This window comes from Oncorhynchus mykiss, chromosome 5, assembly GCF_057628025.1.
Source record: "Oncorhynchus mykiss isolate SJ-2025 chromosome 5, ASM5762802v1, whole genome shotgun sequence".
In the NCBI taxonomy this organism is placed as follows: Eukaryota; Metazoa; Chordata; class Actinopteri; order Salmoniformes; family Salmonidae; genus Oncorhynchus; species Oncorhynchus mykiss.
Genome location: NC_143026.1, coordinates 62742653 through 62765367, shown reverse-complemented (window position 1 = coordinate 62765367; position 22715 = coordinate 62742653). Strand labels below are relative to the sequence as shown.

Below are 22715 nucleotides of genomic sequence, written 5' to 3'. Positions count from 1 at the left end.
ATTTCTGGAGTCAGGATCATCCCAAATTACATTATAGGAATTGCTTTTGATTGTCATGAAACATTTTATTTCTGGCAGGTGTCTGTTGGAGACAATATAGAGTCCAGTTTAAATAATCTGACCAGCATGGCCTCTGTCCTCTTCATACCTACTAATATTGATACAGACCCAGCAAAGTGTGAATTGCTATGTTGCAGTGTTCAGTCTCTCTCTCTCTCTCTCTACCATCAAGGTAAAGGCAGACCGCAAGTCTCCTGGGGTCTCAGACTGCACAGCTGAGCAGACATCTGCACATATTCCCAGTAGCTCCTCTGAATAGATGGAGCTGTTGTGATAGGGGCCGGATTTGATTTAGGTCTGTCACACAGAGTGCAAGCAGGTCGTTTGTTTTTCATTGCCATACATCAGCATGTAAAAGCTGCTGAGGGAGAATTAATTAGATATTGTGTGTGTGTGTGTGTGTGTGTGTGTGTGTGTGTGTGTGTGTGTGTGTGTGTGTGTGTGTGTGTGTGTGTGTGTGTGTGTGTGTGTGTGTGTGTGTGTGTGTGTGTGTGTGTGTGTGTGTGTCACTCAGATAAAAGGCCAGTTAGTTACTGAAGAGACAGTGGTGAAGTGTGTTTCCAGACCTTTTCTTATAACACATTTTCACTGTGTTGAATATTAATGCTGCACACCCTCTCTGTAGCAAGGGAACATTCATCTAATGTAACCGAGAAGGTATCCATTATTTTTTATTATGCTCTCAAAAAAGGAGTTTGTGTTTTGAGAGAACATGGCTTTTTCTATATGGTTTCATGTTATCATCCACTATGAATGCATACAGTATGTAAATATGATTACATTAATGTTTGGGAAAGCCCTCCCCTTCTTTCTCACTCCCTGGTGCTTGAATTTGATCTTGTCCGACTGAAATTAAATGCATCTAAAGATGTCTTGACTGGAGTGAGTTATTTTGGAGGGATTTCTCAGTACCAGTACCTGGCTGCCGCATTCGTTTCTAATGAAAAGTGGAAAAAATTATTTGGTTGTCAACACCTCTGTGTTTGTATAAACTAAAGCAGGGCTCACCAACCCTGTTCATGGACAATTACCCTCCTGTAGGTTTTTGCTCCCACCCCAGTTGTAAAATAACCTGATTCGGCTTATCAACCAGCTAATTGATGTGCTTGATTAGGGTCGAAGCTCTCCAGGAAGAGTGTTGGGAGAGCCCTGAACTAAAGGCTGTGGGGAAAGTGGAGTCTGTGTCTCACTCTGACTCTGCAGTGTAGTTCAATGGAGGGTCCCGGTCTAAGAGAACATGATGTCTTGTGTGATACACTTACTTGCTTCTCTGCATCCCTATGGGACTTGTTACAGAAACTAATACAGAAACAAATGCATAGATTATAAGTCAATTCTGTACACTTATTTGCATATCTTTATTGGTAACTTTATTAGTATGTAAACTTTAATTGTGTTTCTTCTCGACTAGGGTGTCAGCATCAGGAACCCAGGGCATCCCCTCCATCCCAGGAAGTTTAGTGACGGTCAAGAAGAAGTTGGTGTTACTGGTGCAGCGCATGGCGATGAGTGAGGGGATCACAGCGTACAGCAGGTTGGCTGCCAGGACAGCCAGGAAAGCCTCGTCTGGGATCCGGAATGGGGCCACTGTACGTGGGTGGAGGGATGCCCCAATGTGGGCCCACTGACACTGTGGAGGAGAGAGGAAGGAGTAGGTCAAGTTTAGGGTTATTCCAAACAGGAGGGCAACTTGTACAGTATATTCACAGCTGACCAGTAATTAGATTTTCACGTTTTTAGGGTTACCGGTAGTTGTTCTTCCCCCCACAAAGGCCTTGACTGAATAGTTTTAAACCTAATATGTTGCTTCACTTTGAGCCTCTGCAACAGTCATTAGTATCTACAGCCAGCGATGTGCAGTATAACAGCCGACCTCAGAGAGAAGATGCAGCTAGCCAAGCTCCGTTTTACAGGATTATTTTTATTAGAATAGCTGAATCGCGGAGGCAGGCATTCCCCTGTGTTGGGAGGGATACTAGGGGCTGCAGACAAGTCTATACAGGACTGGCCTTTGATCACTGTCTCTTGTTTGATGTTTGCCTCCATTAGTCCTGTACGGGAAGGAACTTGATTACAGGAAGCAGGCCTCTGCAGGATGGGGCTGATTGGTTATTATTGTGAACACGGACTCCATGAAGAGGTCTTATTAAGGTTGGCTATAATCAAATATTTCAATGAGAAGTAGTACTGGGAGCTATACTGTCACTGACTCCAAGCGTAATGTTTACATTTTGAACTTTCAAGGCCCCAGTCACTGCAAAGTGATTCCACCTCTTCATCTGTTCAAGTTATCACTAGTATGACTTGTAATAGCAGTATGTAGAAGCTCTGTACATAGAGAACATTACATTCTGGGAGCTGTAGTCTATGCTATTAACAAATAATAACATAAATATATCCCCCCCATATCTACCTGGGCGACGCCTCCAGCAACAAATACAGTCCAGTCGGGCATCCAGGTGCAGCCAGGCACTACGAGTCCGTAGATGAAGGCACCCAGCATAGGCAGCATGTAGAACAGGAAGTGCAACATCTAAAAAATGTAGATGTACAACAGGTATAACATCAAAGGATTACATCACAGTGGTGACTTCAGCCGACCCGCCCTAACACACAACGCTGACACTCCAATGGTCAATTAATACAGTAGATCTTCATCCTCTCTAGGGCGCTAACACATTACAGCAGTCCAAGTACTCGCACAGAATACAGAGAACGCTGCTGCGTGCTGGCTGCATAGACAACACACTCTCACGCATGCACGTACACAAACACACACATTTGAAGTGCTTTCACACCGCACACTCAGGTCCAAATTGTATTGTCCAGATACAGAGGTCATTACATCGACACTCACAAGCACTTGCAGAATATTTGGAGCATGAAAGTCAGGTAGCTGTTAAAGTAATGGCATCAAATTATGCCTTTGAACAGTGGCTTTTGTTCTGGCGCTGTGGTGCTGATGAATCCTAATGAATTGAGCCCAGAGGCTGAGAACCAATCACACGTTGCCCTTCAGTCCTTGGAGGAGTGTCTTTGTTTTCCTCGCCCCGGTCATCTGTATGCCGTGGTTTATCACCATCAATGATTAAAAAGGTCAGTGTAAGATCAGCGCAACACCCCAACTCCACACACTCAACACACACACCCGTATTGACACACACATGCTTTGACACACACAGGGATTTAAACACACATGATAGCTTGAGCACACCAACATGTAAGCACATGCGCACACACACACTTGCGCGCGCACACACACACACACACACACACACACACACACACACACACACACACACACACACACACACACACACACACACACACACACACACACACACACACACACACACACACACACACACACCTCCCACCCGGTGTGTTGCTGATGGGGGGGCTTAGGGGAAGGAGGATTATCTTATCAAGTTCTCAGCATGCAGTTCCCTGCCTGATCGATGCTTCGCCATTGTGCCTGGACTGGAGCCACAACAAGGTCTTTGGATAACCTATTGACTCGGCTAAGAACCCTAACAAAACCAAATAAACATCCCCCAGCAGACGGAGAAAGCTCAGGCGTTGAGACCAGACCAGACACAACCACATTCTCTTGCCTAACAAATGAGAGAGAATGAACCAGCCTGGCCTCTCACCCCTCTCATTGTGGCATAATGATGAAAAATGGCTCTGTGATCTCTTCTGTGAGATACACAGCTAGAGAGGAGAGAGATAGGGCAGGCTTCAAGGCAGCTCCAAGTGATTTCTGAATGGAGTTGTTATTTCTGAATGGAGTTGTTATTTAAAACAAGAGACTATTAAAGAATGCCACTGGCACTGCAGAGAGGCATGCTCTGTCTCTTAAAGTACCCACCATAACCTTGGGGTAGCCCACCGGGTCCTTCAGATAGGGCTCGTACTGGCGGAGGTAGATGGTACAGGCCTCTAGAGGGGAGTCAAGAGCTACCTGAATGCACACATAGGAGGAAGGTTACAACATGATCATCATCTTGACAAGAGCACTGTATAAACTACTTGTCTGTAGGATCAGTTATTGTAATTTATAAACTGGGTGGTTCGAGCCCTAAATGCTGATTGGCTGACAGCCGTGTTATATCAGACCGTATACCCCGGGTAATACAAAACATGTGTTTTTACTATGATTTTCATCAAGTATCTACTTGTTCCCTTTCACATTCCCCATGGACCAGACATGGTTTATTTAAGCAATAAGGCACAAGGAGGTGTGGTATAATATACCACGGCTAAGGGCTGTTCTTAGGTACAACGCATCGCGGAGGTACTGGATGAAAATCATAGTAAAAAAACTATGCAAGTTAAATAAGTATGTGCATATTTCCACAAATCAGACCATCTTGAATGTTCTAATTGCCAGGGAAGTGTCAGATGAGACCACCCATATCACATGATTGAATCAGCGCAGCAGGTGTTGCACATAATCTATGCATCATAAACAAATCCTTGACTGCTGTACAAAGACATCTAGCATGAGGGAATCAACTCAATATGCATTGACTCTTTTGGCTGTGCTAACATTGGTGGGCTGGACCAATCCTAATATAATAAGGTATTTTTATTTTATTTTCAATATTTTTTAGTGTTTATTTCTAAGTGTGTATTCAGGCCCTGCTGGCTCACCAAGCCCCTGAAGAGAGTGAAGGCCATGGCCCCCAGTAGCAGCAGCACCAGGAGAAGGTCTGTAGGGCGCCAGATGAGATTAAAACTCTGATCATAGTGGGCCTAGGAGACACCAACACCAGGGGAGGAGAAGCTTCTTTAGACAGTTCAGATGCACTATAACATAGTAATAAATACACACTTCAGCAAGGATCTTGTTGTAATATATCATAACTAAGGCTCTATTTTTGTGTCCTAGTTTGTCTGGTCAAGTCACACGGTCAGGGAAAACTCCTGGCCCTACGCATTCCACCAGGCCAATCAGCTGTGCCCTGCTCCATCATACCCTGTATCCACCGAGGGTTGGCCCATTCTTGGGCTGGTTGAACAGCTTGATTGCACCCCATATTGGAAGCATTAGGAAGGGCATGTTGAGCCAGAAGGCGGGACGGATATCTGATCCAAATTTACCTGCCAGAGAGGGAAACAGAGAGCATTTCATCCGCTAGAACTAGGAGGAGGAACTGGGTACATCTGAAGTAGAGTAGAGCAGTCTACTTTTAACCTTGTTAAAGTTGACACATTTCCATGAAAGATAGGTGAGACCACATTACCATAACGTTCAGCCTCTTTTCTATTTATACACACCTTGTAATTAACTCCAATGATATTCTAAAAAAATCCTCATTAGGGCATCATTGAACGAATACACAACTAAAATACAAAATGATGTGAACACAGCCACAGTTTAGTTTGATCCTCTAATACCTCCCTATGCTGTTTGAAACTCAAAGAACAGATGCTTTGAGCCTAGTTTAGCTTTGTTCTGTAAATTCTAAAGGGAAGCACATGTGTTACGTTGGCAACCTACACTATGACACTGATTCTACAAGGCTGTACAGATGTACCGTTGATTAACTCTGCCATTGTGGGTTACAGGAGAGGGGGGAAGGAGAGACTCACCTACAACAATTCCTGTCACAAAGACACTCATGTTGGCAAACAACGATCCAGCCCAGAAGAGACCCAGGGTGCGGTAAGACTTGCTGAGAGACGGAAAGAAAATGGTCAATAGATGTTTGCTCCCATCACTGAAAACTAGTGACACCATGTTTTACAAAGCTTCAAATCAATGACCCAGCAGTGAGACGATGAGATGATGTGTGGACGTAAATGTGGTCACACTAAGATCTTGCTTGGGGCCGTTTCTGAGGTAAGTCTCGGCTCTCCTGGTGAAGGGGAGGTACAATGCAATACAATTCTTGCTTCATTGGTCCAGTTATTGGTCCAGGTATGAATGGAGTGTTTCAGAATCCTAGTATATGTGTGGTGTGTAGATCATCATTACAAGACCAAGGTGACACAGCGAACAACACACACCTGTTCCATAAGCGCTGTATCATCATGAGGTACATGATGAAATGCACTATTCCATCCCAGTAGCACATCATGATGGCATAGGCTGTACCCAGATAGGGCTCTCCCTGCAACACACAAACACAACCGTTAACCTAAAACTGTTGAAACAACAGACAGATTCTAAAGCTAAAAAATATATATTATTAGCCAATCAAATTTTATTGGTCACATACACATGGTTAGCAGATGCTATTGCGAGTGTAGCGAAATGCTTTGTGCTTCTAGATCTGACAGTGCAGCAGTCTCTAACAGGTTATATCTAACAATTCCACAACAAAACCTAATAAACACAATCTAGTAAAAGAATGGGATAAGAATATATAAATATAAAATATATGGATGAGCAATGACAGAGCAATAGATAGTATAGAATAGATAGTGTAGTATACAGTATACAGTATATACATGTGAGATAAGTAATGTGAGATATGTAAACATTCTTATTGTGGCATTATTAAAGTGACTAGTGTTCCATTTGACCTAGCATGATGTTAAGTCATGAGATGGAGAATCTAGAGACTAACCGTTTTCTGGTAGAATTCCATAAACCCGGAAATAAAACCATCATGTTCCATAGCACTCACAAGGTCAATGACACAAGTGAAGGAAAACTCAGCAAACACTGTAAAGACAATGCAAACATTCAGTACTGTGGCAGACGGATATTGTGAAAGTGGACAATAATAAGCAGGAGGCAATGCAGTACTATAGAATACACGTCACAGGGGTTATTTCAAGTGCCTCAATTACACAACAGAAAATAACTTGGATTAATGTGTGGCTGTTGTTCTGCTCAACTCTCTTTGGTGCGATTAGCATACACCGATTATATTTCTGAGCGTTTTTCAGCTCTGTCAGAAAGGCCCTCATTCAATTCGTTGCAGAATTCAGCTCAGTAGAAACCTGTAGCAGTTAGATTTCAAGCAGCTCTGCTGTAAGAACAATTCTCATTATTCTCATTATGATAAAGAGAAATCTCTTTCCTCCGATCTTTATTACCCAATATGCTTTGTCTGCCTCTTTGAAACTCTTTATAAAACTGTCAGCACCCTATTACTGCCTATAAAGATGCATTGAACAAGACTGGATTTTTCTGTGTTTAAAATATTTCCCTCCAACCAACCAGTTATTGATTTCCTGGGCTATAGAGGGTGATACTGCTATAGCTGTAGGCTGGGTGAGGGGAGATTTATATTGGAAGCTGTGGGTTGAGTTTTCCTCGGGTTAAGAGCAGAGCGGCGCTGAGAGGGCACTTCTCATCTCTCCAAGTCAGAGCCTGGCTGGAACCCCATATGGGTCTGGGAAACACATAATGAGCGGCAGGGGATCAAGAGGACTGGAGATAGGCAAGGACAGAAGCCCAGTTCAAGTGGTTGGTAATGTGAAGCCAATAGACATATTGGTTCTCCACCTCAATATCCACACTCTTTAGGAACTGCCCAGTCAGCCAGTAGTACTACCATTCTTTTTGTTGATTTCACATTGAATTCACGTTATATGACAACCAAACGTAAACCAAAAATAGACGTTGAAATGACGAAGCATGTTGGTGGCTGCATCATGGTATGAATATTTTATTTAACCTTTATTTCATCAGGAAGTCATACTGACACCAAGGTCTCTTTTCCAAATAAGCCCTGATTTACAGAAATGACAGAAAATACACACATCAAAATAAAAATATGAAAACCACGATCACAAAAAACAAACACATTAATCAGTAATAATGTCCTCAAGGTATGCTTGACATCAGGAAAGACTGGGGAGCTTTTCCAGGATAAAAATAAACAGGATAGAGCTAAGCACAGGCAAAATCCTAAAGGAAAACCTGCTTCAGTCGGCTTTACACCAGACACTGGGAGAGGAATTCACCTTTCAGCAGGACAATAACCTTCAACGCAATGCCAAATCTACAGTGGAGTTGCTTACCAAGAAGACAGTGAATGTTCCTGAGTGGCCAAGTTACAGTTTTGACTTAAATCTGCTTGAAAATCTATGGCAAGACTTGATAATTGCGGTTTAGCTACGGTTAACAACACCTCAACAGAGCTTGAACAATTTTGAAATTAATAATGGACAAATACTGCACTTAGAGACTTACCCAGAAAGACTCACAGCTGTAATCGCTGCCAAAGGTGATTCTAACATGTATTGACTCAGGGAGATTAATACTTATCTAATCAAAGTATATTAAGGTTTTATTTTTCATTAATCTTGACATTAAAAAATCAAACATTTTAAAAAATCTGAAGAAATCCAATGTGGTAAATATTTGATACCCAGTGTGTATAGAGTTCTGTGAACTCATGTTTCCTTGAAATGGAATAGGGTGCCCAATCCATGTATTAGCTTTAATACAAGGCTTGGCTGTCCCGTACATCATCAAATGTCCTTGTAACGGCACCTGTGTGTAACGGCTCAGACAGCCGTCCTGCATCCCTCACTATCTCCCTGACGTTGCTGCTGCTGTCTCCTGATAAACACACCGATAGAGACACACACTCTGTCTCTCTCCAGGTACCTGTGGCCTTCTAATCCTCTGGAGGGTCTGGTTTATCTAAGCTGTCTAACAGGTAAGATAGGAGGATTATCCTTCTCTATCACAGCAGGAAACCATTCTCAGCTCTGGGCTGTTTCTCCTTCCTCAGAATCACCTGATGAGGCGCAACGTTATGGCATGGCCACAGGGCATCTGGGAGATAGGCTCATTCCTAACCACCTGTGTGTAAGCCTATGGCAGGATATAGGGGACTATTAACTATCAAAAATAAAGAGAGTCGCCCAGTCATTTATTGGGTATTTACCAATGTTTCGGTATCACTGTGCCTTCTGCAGGGTAATGTCATGAATACTTGAACCAGATTACGTAGACAAACAGTGCAATTAGTGTAACCAATGACAATAGTGAGGTGTGTGTCATGATGATTAAGTTAATTAGAATGAATTTGTTTATATGTAAAAATAAATAAAATAAAAAAGAACAATAGTGTATGGCATATTGAATATATTAGGCTATTGTTATCATATGGAAACATATTTGAATATTGTACATAATATTAGCATCAACATATATTATTGTTTAATTCAATTTCACATATTTAAGTGTTTTGTATTTAATTTCATATTTGTTCCATGTAATATTTTGGTTCAACCATAATGCCTAGTAAGCATCATCAACAGGGGGAACATATTAGGTGTACACTAATAAGCTGTAGAAAGAATATAGCAATTTTTAAGACTTGTTCATAAAACAAAGAATTGTTCATAAGAAGGGCCTGAGATCAAAGATCAAAGTCAATATTCAGACCACTAGGGGTCAACATTCTTAGAAGGATATTCAGTAAGCATCCCTTTGTAGTAGCAGGATCTCAATGTTACCTCCTCTCCTTGGTAGAGCAACATGCTCAATGCCTGTGTATTTGAGGGAGGAGATTGAATGGTTAGCTTCAACAAAGTGAGCTGCTACTGGATAGTCAATGTTCTTACACCTAATTGAGCTGCGGTGTTCAGCTATGCTTTGTTTTAATTGTCTTTCGTTTGTCCTACGTAAGCTTTTCCACATGAACAGGTGGTGAGAGAGATGACTCCCTTGGTCTTGCATGAGATGATACCCCTAACAGGGATTTTTCGATCTGTTTGTGGGTGTCTGAAGAAGGATGTTTTTATAGTGCTATTGCACTGTGCACATGAGCCACATTTGTAGTTCTCATTTGGAATGGGTGTCTAGAGTGTCTGAGTGGGCTCAGGGGGCAGGTCAGATCTCACCGAGCTATCTCCAATATTGCGACCACACTTATAGACCACCAGTGGGGTTTCCTTGAAGAGGTGTGCAATTTTTTTGTCTGACTGCAGAATATGCCAGTGCTTTTTCAGGATTGCTTTCATTTTCTCTCCAAACCCTTGGTGTACTTAGTAGTACTTAGTGCAAAAGATGGTTGCGTTGTTTTTCTTCTTTGGTTGAGTTTTTAGTAATTCCTCTCTTGGTTTATGAGATATTTTCATCATTGCAGCATCAAGAGATTTGTCCTTGTAGCTTCTCATTTTGAATTGATCTGTCATTCTTTTAGCATTGCTGTCAAAATCTGTCTGGTGGCCACAGATTCGTTTAACCCTGCTTAGCTGGCTATATGGCAGACCATTCTTGTGGGATAGCAAGATATTGCGATCTGTGGGCGGCTTTGTGTATAAGTCTGTGTGTAATGCATCATTCTCTTTGATGATCCATACGTCCAGGTAGTTTATTCTTCTCTCATCAGTCTGCATGGTGAATTTGAGGTATTCAGAGCTCTCGTTTAGCAGAGTTTGGAATTAATTTAGTTCCAAATGACTTCCTTCCCAGAGCACAAAGACATCATCTATGTATGTCTTCCATAGGAGGATTTTAGAAAGTAAGGGGTGTGTCTCTGTTTTGTAAAGGAGTGCTTCCTCAAATTGTCCCACATACAGGTTTGCATAGTTGGGGGGAAAGGGGGAGTCCGTGGCTACACCCCTCGAATTTGAAGGAAAAAGTCTGACTCAAAGACGAAGTAGTTATTGGATAATACCAGTTCAGTAAGTTGTAAGATGCAATCATTGGATGGAGCAAGGGTAGAGTCTCTCTGCTGAAGGAAGCCTGCAAGCCTCCAGTGTGTGGGATGTTAGGGTACAAGCTCTCCACATCAAACGTGGCCAGCAGGGTGCCCTCTGGTAACAGGTGGTTAGGAATTAACCTATTGCAGGATATAGGTGACTGACATGACATCCCTTATAATGCCAGCCTGGAAGCCAATGTATCAATCGCAAGTCAAATCAAATTTGATTTGTCACATGCGCTGAATACAACAGGTGTAGTAGACCTTACAGTGAAATGCTTACTTGCAAGCCCTTAACTAACGATGCAGTTAAGAAAATACCCCAAAAATTAAAAAGTCAAAAAAGTAAGAGATAAGAAAAACAAACAATTAAAGAGCAGCAGTAAATAACAATAGCGGGGCTATATACAGGGGGTACCGGTACAGAGTCAATGTGTCAATGTGCGGGGGCACCGGTGTCGAGGTATTGAGACAATTGTGTACATGCAGGTAGGGCTGTTAAAGTGGCTATGCATAGATAATAACAGAGAGTTGCAGCAGTGCAAATAGTAGAAGCTGTTTAGAAGCCTCTTGGACCTAGACATGGTGCTCCGGTACCTCTTGCCGTGCAGTAGCAAAGAAAACAGTCTATGACTAGAGTGGCTGGAATCTTTGATGATTTTTAGGGCCTTCCTCTGACACCGCCTGGTATAGAGGTCCTGGATGGCAGGAAGCTTGGCCCAGTGATGTACTGGACCGTACGCACTACCCTCTGTAGTGCCTTGCGGTCGGAGGCCGAGAGTTGCCATACCAGGCAGTGATGCAACCCGTCAGGATGCTCTCAATGGTGCAGCTGTAAAAAATATTTTGAGGATCTCAGGACCCATGCCAAATCTTTTCAGTCTTCTGAGGGGGAATAGGTTTTGTCGTGCCCTCTTCACGACTGTCTTTGTGTGCTTGGGCCATGTTAGGTTGTTGTTGATATGGACGCCAAGGAACTTGAAGCTCTCAACCTGCTCCACTACAGCCCTGTCAATGAGAATGGGTGCGTGCTCGGTCCTCTTTTTCCTGTAGTCCACAATCATCTCCTTTGTCTTGATCACGTTGAGGGAGAGGTTGTTGTCCTTGCACCACATGGTCAGGTCTCTGACCTTCTCCCTATAGGCTGTCATCAGCAAACTTAAAGATGGTGTTGGAGTCGTCCCTGGCCGTGCAGTCATGAGTGAACAGGGAGTACAGGAGGGGACTGAGCATACACCCCTGAGGGGCCCCCTGTATTGAGGATCAGCGTGGCGGATGTGTTGTTACCTACCCTTACCACCTGGGGGCGGCCCATCGGGAAGTCTTGGATCCAATTGCAGAGGGAACTGTTGAGTCCTAGGGTCCTTAGCTTTGTGATGAGCTTTGAGGGCACTATGGTGTTGAACGCTGAGCTGTAGTCAATTAATAGCATTCTCACATAGGTGTTCCTTTTGTCCAGGTGGGAAAGAGCAGTTTGGTGTGCAATAGAGACTGCATCATCTGTGGATCTGTTGGTGCAGAATGCAAATTGGAGTGGGTCTAGGGCAGTGGTCACCAACCGGTCGGTCGCAATCGACTTGTCGATCTCCAAGGCATTTCTAGTCGATCACCAAACATTTCTGTAAAAAAACACAACGATAACACCTTGTGTTTCTATTTTTTAAATTAGTCTCGGGCTGTTGGTGTTAGGTGCAGCCAATTCAGCTGCCCAGGCAAACTGTTGCCATTTAATGTGTCTGAAGGTACAAACTCTGCCTTCCCGGTGGGCCTGGAGAGGAAATCAAGTGCACTATGCTACTACTGGCCAATCAGATTGCTCAGATTACGGAGTCTGCAGTAACGTAGCAGGCATGAAAGAAAGCTGCGGCAAAATGTATATTGAGATTTCAAAACGTTTAAAACCATGACTAGAGAGAGACTGTCAACAAATATAGCAAAGAGCTGCTGTTTTTGTGAGTGAGTTCATGTTTAAGTTCTTACTCAGCACTGTCAACACTTCTATAAACCATAAAATGCGCGTTCTTCCTATTTCCACTCAGCGCTACAACAAGCAGCGCAGCAGTAATGAATGAGTAGGAAAATGTATCTATAGGCTTGCGTTGTTATTATTAGCGGCTTGGGTCATTTTTAATATCAAGGAATATTTCACATTCTCTGTTCATAAGAGTAACATGAATTTGTGCACGAGGCAGACATAATGCGCTGCGACTCGAGTTTTGCCATCAGCTGGAAGATGGTGTCCTTTTTTGGTCAGTGTCAGTGGAGGAATGTTGAGAGACGGACCCTCAGTCTGCTTCTCTCCCTCCGAGACTGACCATCAGATGCAGGCACCATCAGCCAAGTAAAATAAATAGCTAATGATTTAAATGTATTCTCACTCAACTGTGATCATACAGTGTGTTGTGAAATCTGTGAATGTATTGTAATGTTTTAAAATTGTATAAACTGCCTTAATTTTGCCAGACCCCAGGAAGAGTAGCTGCTGCTTTGGCAGCAGTTAATGGGGAACCATAATAAATACAAATATAATATACCTCAAATTTTGAAATATGTATTTTTTTAAATGGTCTGAACAACAATGCAGGTAAATTCACTCAAAGCCAGTATGCGGTGATAATGTATTGGGCCTATAGCTTACTACACAAACTTCATTGCTACAGTACTGTTTTTAATTGGTTAATGTTGCATGACATTTTTTAAGTCATGTTAATAAAAAAAAAATCAGAATGGTATATCTCGGCATACATTTTGACTCAGAAAGTGATCTTGAATCAGAAAAGGTTGTTGACCACTGGTCTAGGGTTTCTTGGATAATGGTGTTAATGTGAGCCATGACCAGCCTTTCATGGCTACAGACGTGAGTGCTACAGGTCGGTAGTTATTTAGGCAGGTTACCTTAGTGTTATGGTGGTCTACTTGAAACATGTTGGTATTACAGACTCCGACAGGGAGAGGTTGAAAATGTCAGTGAAGACCCTTGCCAGTTGGTCAGCGCATGCTCGGAGTACACGTCCTGGTAATCCGTCGGGCCCAGCGGCCTTGTGAATGTTGACATGTTTAAAGGTCTTACTTACATCGGCTGCAGAGAGCATAATCACACAGTCATCCGGAACAGTTGGTGCTCTCATTTATGTTTCAGTGTGACTTGCCTCGAAGCGAGCATAGAAGTAATTTAGCTCGTCTGGTAGGCTCGTGTCACTGGGCAGCTCTCGGCTGTGCTTCCCTTTGTAGTCTGGAATAGCTTACAAGCCCTGCCACATTCGACGACAGTCTGCGCCGGTGTAGTACGATTTGATCTTAGTCCTGTATTGACGATTTGCCTGTTTGATGGTTTGTCGGAGGGCATAGCAGGATTTCTTATAAGCTTCTGGGTTAGAGTCCCGCACCTTGAAAGCGGCAGCTCTACTCAGTGCGAATGTTGCCTGTAATCCATGGCTTCTGGTTGGGGTATGTACGTACAGTCACTAAGGGGACAATGTCCTCGATGCACTTATTGATAAAGCCAGTGACTGATGTGGTGTACTCCTCAATGCCATCGGAAGAATCCCGGAACATAGTCTGTGCTAGCAAAACAGTCCTGTAGTTTAGCATCTGCTTCAACTGACCACTTTTTTATAGAGACCGAGTCACTGGTGTTTTCTGCTATGTATGTATGTATGTATTTTTTATTTAAGTCCGTTAAGAACAAATTCTTATTTTCAATGACGGCCTAGGAACAGTGGGTTAACTGTCTGCTCAGGGGCAGAATGACAGATTTGTACCTTGTCAGCTCGGGGGTTTGAACTTGCAACCTTCCGGTTACTAGTTACAAAGCTCTAACCACTAGGCTACCCTGCCGCCCACTAGGCTACCCTGTGTGTGTGTGTGTGTGTGTGTGTGTGTGTGTGTGTGTGTGTGTGTGTGTGTGTGTGTGTGTGTTTTTGTCTTCTTATTTGGTAATGATGCTTCAACATTACTCCCCTGCATCCCACATGGGACAGTCATCCACGATCAGTAAGTTCGGTAAGTAGTAAGCTATATACTGTGTGTGTGCACGGCATGTGACTTCACATGCCCTTAGGCTCATGTTCCAGGTCTTTCCAGCTCTCCTACTACTGTGGTGTTGTAAGAACAAGCCTAACAAGTCTGTCAGTCTGGGTTTCAGCTTTACGCTGATCCTGATCAGTATAAGCAGCTTTGTGTATAAATGAATGAAACAATGAAAACAATTCATGACGATAAGAAGGTTCTGGAAGTCTGTTCACTGGGGTTGGCCTTATGTATGTAGTGGTCATTCATGCTCTTTCTTAACTATGTAACACAGAGGGGATCTGTTTAAAGGTATTGGTGCTTTGTTAAGGAAATAAAATCATCAATGTTAAACTAGTTTTCACCCAAATAAAACAGTTAATTTCCCTTTGATCTGCCATCATCATCATCATCATCGTCATCTTGAAAGAATGATTAATACCATACCATAGAAAAGGGTGTCTTTGGGAGGGCTGCGTCGGGTGATAAGGAAGTAGAAGAACCACACCACCACCAACACTGCAATACCAATCTGCAGTATCACAACAGGCCTGCAGGTAAGAAATAACAACACAATGTTAGCTAGCGGACAAATCATGATATTTTTCAAATTCATAGTGCAAAGTCTTAACTTACCTGCACTATACTTTTTAAAGAGCAATCTCCCTCCGCTGTTCTGCCTCATTCTCTTTTCTAATTAGTTGGTGAGTCTGCTCTGCAGTGCTAAATTAGTGAGCAGTGATGAATGGGCAGACAGAGGGAGCGATAATTATGCCAACACTCAGAGCACCAGGCGAAATGATGCAGAGATGGGAGACCACATGATAGATAGAGGATACACACAGACAGACAGACATATGGGGCTCACGGAGGGAAGGTGGGCTAGGCAGACGGGACTGCTGCTGCTCTAGCGAGGGCCTGGAGACTGGGGGAATTGCTGCACGCTCTGTTTGGGTTCTAATCACGCTAAAGCCTTGGAGATAGGAGAACAGCGGGATGCTAGCTGCCTGTGAGAATTAGAGAATATGTGCTAATGTCAACTGCTACATGGGGCCGCATTGGACTGATAGTGTCAAAGTTTGCAGCATTCAGTGAGGACAAACGGCTGGCTTGCTGGTTTGATCTCCATCCATTAGTAGCCCACATCACCAGGTCTATTTCAACTGTTGTGTTGACCCAAGCTGTGAGGTCAACTGCTAAAGCCTGCTTTGATGCTTCAGCCTCTGGGTCTTGTTTCAACAGAGCTACTTTGACTTGCTGATCCATAACGCCATGGGATGGCAGATCACTAGTACAAGAAGCATGTTTCATGTAGATCTCCAATGGTTTCCCAGCAACAACAGAGGTCATCACCACAATGACTCAATCAATCATGGTCTTTAGCTGTAGGAGGCCAAAACGATGGGGCATGTGAGATCACCACTCATCACCATGATTGGCAGTCAGAGTTAACAGGTACTGTGTTCAGAAAAGATTAATGTGCTATGGGGCATCTCCATGTAAACAAAATGACTTCCATCTCAAATGTACAATGTGTACACAGAAGCCAAACAAATGCTGTGAAGTCAAAGGGAAGCTTCCTGGCTGCATCTGAATGCACCAGCGCTGGAAGATTTATGCACACAATACTGTTTGTTTGCAAAGTGGAAGAACACATGTCAGCAGCAATTTATCAAACTCCTCTCGCGGCATGTAGGCCTATTGATTGCCAAAGTCCACATTGAACGAGTTCTAGGGATATCCGCTACGGAGGAGTATGGCAGTCTGCTTGAAATGAGAAATGTCCGCTAAGGAATGGAAGAATTGCTCGGGAGGAGTGATGCAGACAGTCACCCCTATCCTTCTGGAACTTTAATGTAATTAGGCCTGCTGTGGCAGCCTGCTTAACTAAACACTGGAGAGAGCATATCTTAACCCAATTGTCTGACAACACAGGTAGACTGGGGATTGACAAAATGTAGAAAATAGAAAAATAGATGTTTTATCATCCAGAGAGGTTAGAGACAGTCATTGTTTCAGATGTCAAAGACATGTTCTATCTGATTTCACAAGCCTTTTTTGACTTCCCCTTTAACTAATTATTTTTCACCCATCACCATATAATGTGAATGTAATCATTACATGGGTTTTACACATGCCAGTGTATTACTTGTTTCCACATGACTAAAGATTTGTCAAGGATTTATGGGTCAGAAATCTATGCGTAAAACTCAACAATGTCAGTGGGGCCTATTCATATGAGCTGCTAGTGCCCTCAAGCGGTAACAAAGAGTATTGAGCATACTTGCACCACTCAACTGGATCTTTGAATATGAAGCCTAAATTCAAATGTATTACTTCTCAATCATCTAAAGACTCTACTGGCCTAGACGGCAAAATATTATGTCATTGTTCCACATACACTACAACTTGCAAAATATGATTTGACTTAATATAACATTTTTATTTAGGTTCCAAAACACATTTGGCAAGACTGACCTTTGATTCAAATCTCATTTGTTCATAAATGAACCAAAACAACGTTTAAAGCTATTGATTAATTGAAGTCTACCAGCCTAACCAAAAAAATATTTGTATAACTGTGTGAACACATTTAAAGGAACCCAATTCTATAGGTAGACAATAGGACATGACATCATTGACTTACTCTTGGAACTCTGGAGTGGTGTTCATGCAGTGAAGGACAACAAGGGCAGTCAGAGAAAACAAGAAAACTAATCTCTCCATCTCTTCAACTGCAGAGGAAACAGCCAAAGGGTCCCTGGAGAATCACTAGCACCGACCACTGTAAAGAAAAACAAAAGTGGAATACAACTGCCATTTGACCAATTATCTGCTATGACCTAATAACTACCTGTGTCTTGAGAAAAATCACATGAAAAATTGAACCACTTGCCAAAGACATATCCACGCAATACTTTTAAAAGTTTTCACAAAATAGACAAAATCTCAATACAAATGTTATCAATTAATTCTTACCGTCTGGCCACTGTTTTGGCCTGTGGATTGTTGAAATGATGGTTGGCCTCGGGCAGACACAGCATATTTACAGGGAAATAATGAACTAGGAGCTTTTGGGGCAAGTTATGCAATTCGGGTTCGTCAGAGATTTATATAAATCGCATTAGATGGGGTAATTCACGTGCCTCTTAACTCACATTCATGTGTGTTAAGCAATGTGTGGTTAAGTCACATTCGTGTGTGTTAAGCAAATGTGTGGGTTTATGGGTTATACATTGTACTAGGTCTACTACATTAGGCCTACTCTCTATTTAGTTTGAACTCATTTGAGATGAACACATTAAAATCCTTTCCTGCAGTCGAATGACCAAATCGCCATCTATTTTTCATAATTAATCCCCCCCCCCCCAAAAAAATATGTACTCAGAAAAGCAGGTTTCTATGTCAAACTGTTTTGTTATATTTCAGTCTTCTGTGATGTATATAAAGTTTCATGTTGAGATCCAAACTCACAATGTTCTACATTTCAACTCTATTTCTGACATGGTACAGTTTTTTTTTATTAAGACCATAACCATGTGTGTGAAGGTGTATACTTTTGTTTCAAAGTAAATTTGTTTATGACTACCAAGAAACACTCTGTGTGACCCTGATTTAGCCCACTGCAGTAAATAATTAAACCACATCCAAATTATGTGTTTTTTGTAACAAGAATGTGCATATGTTAAATAAATGATTGACTGTGCCAGTGCCAATTGCTTGCCTAACATACCTAACTGGGCATTGTATGTCCTTTTGCGTTTCTTCCAGCAGAGGGCGCCAAATTCAAAATTATAGTATATATACATCAAGCTGGAATTTTCAGAGAAGTTTATGGGCAATGCTAAAATAACGCAAGGCAGGTAATGTGTGGGCACGACGAATAACAAGCTAATCCAATATGGTAATAAGGAAATCACAGCAGCAAGGGAACTTTGGCAGCTGTGAAGAAGAAGAGGCAAATAAACACATACAATAAATTTACACGGAAATGAGGAGAGCTCATAGAGATAGATAGAGGACTCATCTTTGTATCTTTGCCATAATAGCATCTGTGACAACATGGACAGTGCCATTGAGGCAATCTCCATTTTGAAGTATTTAATTTTCTAATTCACAATTGTGGAGGAATCAGGAGGGATCAGCGAATAAAATTGGAAGTCCCAACCAGTTGACTACATTAAAATGGTGGAAGCCCTCAATGGCGCTGCACATGCTAATAAGGCCTTTTGGCCAGTAGAGGCCTCTATCATTCTCTATGGCAGAGCAGTCAAAAGCATAACAATGAAATTTGGATTGTGATCTTCAGGAAATAACATTGAACGTGGAAAAAGGTCTCTATAACTACTCAATAACTATTCACTCTTGAGATGGAGACATGCATTGCTAATCTATAAAAACACTATTCCAACACCATTCCCAGAAGTGAGCCAGATCAAATTTGATTCACAAAATGCCCCTGTTCCATTCTTTTGTCATCAGTTCGGGATGATAATTTGTTTTGTTTGTAAAATACTTACTGGCACCTCCTTTATGTCCCACTCCAGGGCCACATTATTAGAATTGCTGAATTTCTGAGGCAAATACAAACCTAAGAGGTGATACACTTCTGTGCAGACAAAGCAAAGCACCACCTTGTCTTTCCCTTTTTGTCCGAATGAACCACACCCTGTGCTTCATAATGCCCCGTTTGTTGGAAAAGGGGACTGCTGGAAGTCAGTGGCTGTGTTTACTGGAAACAATTTAACCTCTTCTAGTTGCATCATTTAATAACTCAGCAGGGAAGGATGGATGCCAAAATGACAGCAATCAAGAAACTATACACACCGAAATACGCTTATTAGATGACCTCAATGGTTATTATTACTGTGGGATAATTATGGTTTCCAATTCTGTATTCATGATGCATTAAAGGTCCAATGCAGCTGTTTTTACCTCAGTAACAAATAATATCTGGGTAGCAATTAAGTACCTTACTTTGATCATTTTCAATGAAAATGGTCAAAAATAAACAAGAATAGCTTCTTAGCAAAGAGCAATTTCATAAGCAAGAATTTTGCTAGGACTGTCTGGGATCTGGGGAGGGGAAAACTGAAAACGATCTGTTATTGGCAGGGAGGTTTGGAACTTTTCTTAGTACTCAATTCCAACACTTTCCAACTTCATATTCATTATCTCCAGCACCATACTAGTGTCTACATATGTGAAAATAGAGCTATCTACGAAAACGTATGTAGCGTCTGAATGGTTTGAGCTACAAACTAGCTAACTGGAGCCTCTGAAGGTAAACTGGTACCAGTTAAAAAAAATGAATGGAAGTATGGATGTAGTTTTATACAGTACCCGACAAAAGTTTGGACACACCTACTCATTCAAGGGTTTTTCTTTATTTTGACTATTTTCTACATTTTCTACATTGTTGAAAAATAGCGAAGACATCAAAACTATGAAATAACACAAAAGGAATCATATAGTAACCAAAAAAGTGTTTAACAAATATTTAAACAAATATTTAAACATTATATTTGAGTAGCTAGCCTTTGCCTTGATGACAGCTTTGCACACTCATGGCATTCTCTCAACCAACATCCCCTGGAATGCTTTTCCAACAGTATTGTTCCCACAAATGTAATAATGCCGCCGGAGAAGAAGGCAGACGTGTCCCCAAAACAGATAGTTTTTTTGTTCGTTTATTTGCGTTTTTTGTAACTTCATTTCTTATTTTGTACATAATGTTGCCGCTACCGTCTCTTATGACCGAAAATAACTTTTGGACATCAGGACTGTGATTACTCACCACGGACTGGCAGAATATTTTTTTCCCTTTAACTAGTCTGACGAGCCCGACGAGAATGATATACTGCTTTCTCTGGAACAGTCCCAGGTGAGGAGGCGGAGAAAAAGGGGCCAAAGGGAGTGCTGCCTTCTGAGAATTCATAGGCGATCAAATAAACCCCCACTTCCTTCCATTCTGCTAGCAAATGTGCAATCTTTGGAGAATAAAATAGATGACCTACGCACAAGGTTAAACTACCAACATAACATTCAAAACTGTAATATCTTATGCTTCACGGAGTGGTGGCTGAACGACGACACTATCAACATACAGCTGGCTGGTTATACGCTGTACTTGTAGAATAGAAAAGTGGCGTCTGGTAAGACAAGGGATGGCGGGCTATGTATTTTTGTAAATAACACAAAGCTCTCCCTCGCCCTCCATTCGGCAATTCTGACCATAATTCTATCCTCCTGATTCCTTCTTACAAGCAAAAATTCAAGCAGGAAGCACCATTGACTAGATCAATAAAAAAGTGGTCAGATGAAGCAGAGGCTAAGCTACCGGATTGTTATGCTAGCACAGACTGGAATATGTTCCAGGATTCCTCTGATGGCATTGAGGAGTACGCCGCATCACTCTAAACACACCTCTTTATTGCATTAGCATCAAATAGACCCCGCAATATGCAACTTTTCAGGGAAGTTAGGAACCAATATACACAGGCAGTTAGGAAAGCAAAGGCTAGCTTTTTCAAACAGAAATTTGTATCCTATAGCACAAACTCCAAAAGTTTTTGGACACTGTAAAGTCCATGGAGAATAATAGCACCTCCTCCCAGCTGTCCACTGCACTGAGGCTAGGAAACACTGTCACCACAGATAAATCTACGATAATCGAGAATTTCAATAAGCATTTTTCTACGGCTGGCCATGCTTTCCACCTGGCTACCCCTACCCCGATCAACAATTCTGCACCCCCCACAGCAACTTGCCCAAGCCTCACCCATTTCTCCTTCACCCAAATACAGATAGCTGATATTCTGAAAGAGCTGCAAAATCTGGACCCCTACAAATCATGCTGCCAAACATACTCTCGTAAAACTGACTATCCTACCGATCCTTGACTTCGGCGATATCATTTACAAAATAGCCTCCAACACTCTACACAGCAAATTGGATGCAGTCTACCACAGTACCATCCGTTTTGTCACCAAAGCCCCATACACTACCCATCACTGCGACCTGTATGCTCTCATTGGCTGGCCCTCGCTTCATATTCGTTGCCAAATCCACTGGCTCCAGGTCATCTATAAGTCTTTGCTACGTAAAGCCCCGCCTTATCTCAGCTCACTGGTCACCATAGCAGCACCCACCTGTAGCACACACTCCATCAGGTATATTTCACGGGTCATCCCCAAAGCCAACTCCTCTTTTGTCCGCCTTTCCTTCCAGTTCTCTGCTGCCAATGACTGAAACAAATTGCAAAATTCACTGAAGCTGGAGTCTTATATCTCCCTCACTAACTTTAAGCATCAGCTGTCAGAGAAGCTTACCGATCATTGCACCTGTACACAGCCCATCTGTAAATAGCCCACCCAACTACCTCATCCCCAAATTGTTATTTATTTTTTTGCTCCTTTATACCCCAGTATCTCTACTTGCACATTCATCATCTGCACATCTATCACTCCCGTGTTTAATTGCTAAATTGTAATTATTTCACCTCTATGGCCTATTTATTGCCTAACCTCCCTAATCTTACTACAATTGCACACACTGTATACAGATTTTTCTATTGTGTTGTTGATTGAACGTTTGTTTATCCCATATGTAACACAGTGTTGTAGTTTTTGGCGCACTGCTTTGCTTTATCTTGGCCAGGTCGCAGTTGTAAATGAGAACTTGTTCTCAAATAAAGGTGAAAAAAATATATATACATATTTTTTTAAAGTCATTGGCTTCATCAATAAGTGCACCGAGGACGTCGTCCCCACAGGGAACGTACGTACATACATCCCTCGATGCACTTATTGATCCCCACTGAGCTAAAGGCTAGAGCTGCCGCTTTCAAGGAGCGGGACTCTAACCCGGAAGCTTATAAGAAATCCCGCTATGAACCATCGGAGGGCATAGCGTCAATACAGGACTAAGATCGAATCGTACTACACCTGCTCTGACGCTTGTCGGATGTGGCATGACTTGCAAACCATTACAGACTAGAAAGGGAAGCACAGCCGAGAGCTG

General features: G+C 42.2%; 1 protein-coding gene across 4 annotated transcripts in view; it reads right to left on the bottom strand.

Moving 5' to 3' along the window:
- Window positions 1-1399: 1399 nt before the first annotated feature.
- The window catches only part of tm6sf2b (transmembrane 6 superfamily member 2b), a 29444-nt gene continuing 8128 nt past the window's right edge, over window positions 1400-22715 (bottom strand). Inside the window, exons 1-11 of one of the 4 annotated variants that reach the window (XR_016496212.1) lie at window positions 17673-18635; window positions 17341-17478; window positions 15141-15244; window positions 6639-6736; window positions 6076-6179; window positions 5659-5741; window positions 5042-5166; window positions 4717-4872; window positions 3932-4024; window positions 2474-2593; window positions 1400-1690 (exon numbers count right to left, since the gene is read on the bottom strand). Coding sequence is in view for 3 of the 4 variants with exons in the window: in XM_021603715.3 (XP_021459390.2) it covers window positions 1448-1690; window positions 2474-2593; window positions 3932-4024; window positions 4717-4818; window positions 5042-5166; window positions 5659-5741; window positions 6076-6179; window positions 6639-6736; window positions 15141-15244; window positions 17341-17420 (1152 nt within the window). In the remaining variant the exon portion in view is untranslated. Of the gene's footprint in view, window positions 1691-2473; window positions 2594-3931; window positions 4025-4716; window positions 4873-5041; window positions 5167-5658; window positions 5742-6075; window positions 6180-6638; window positions 6737-15140; window positions 15245-17340; window positions 17552-17672; window positions 18636-22715 lie in introns of those variants that run through there. The other 3 variants (XM_021603715.3, XM_090235476.1, XM_090235475.1) reach the window with 3 other exon arrangements.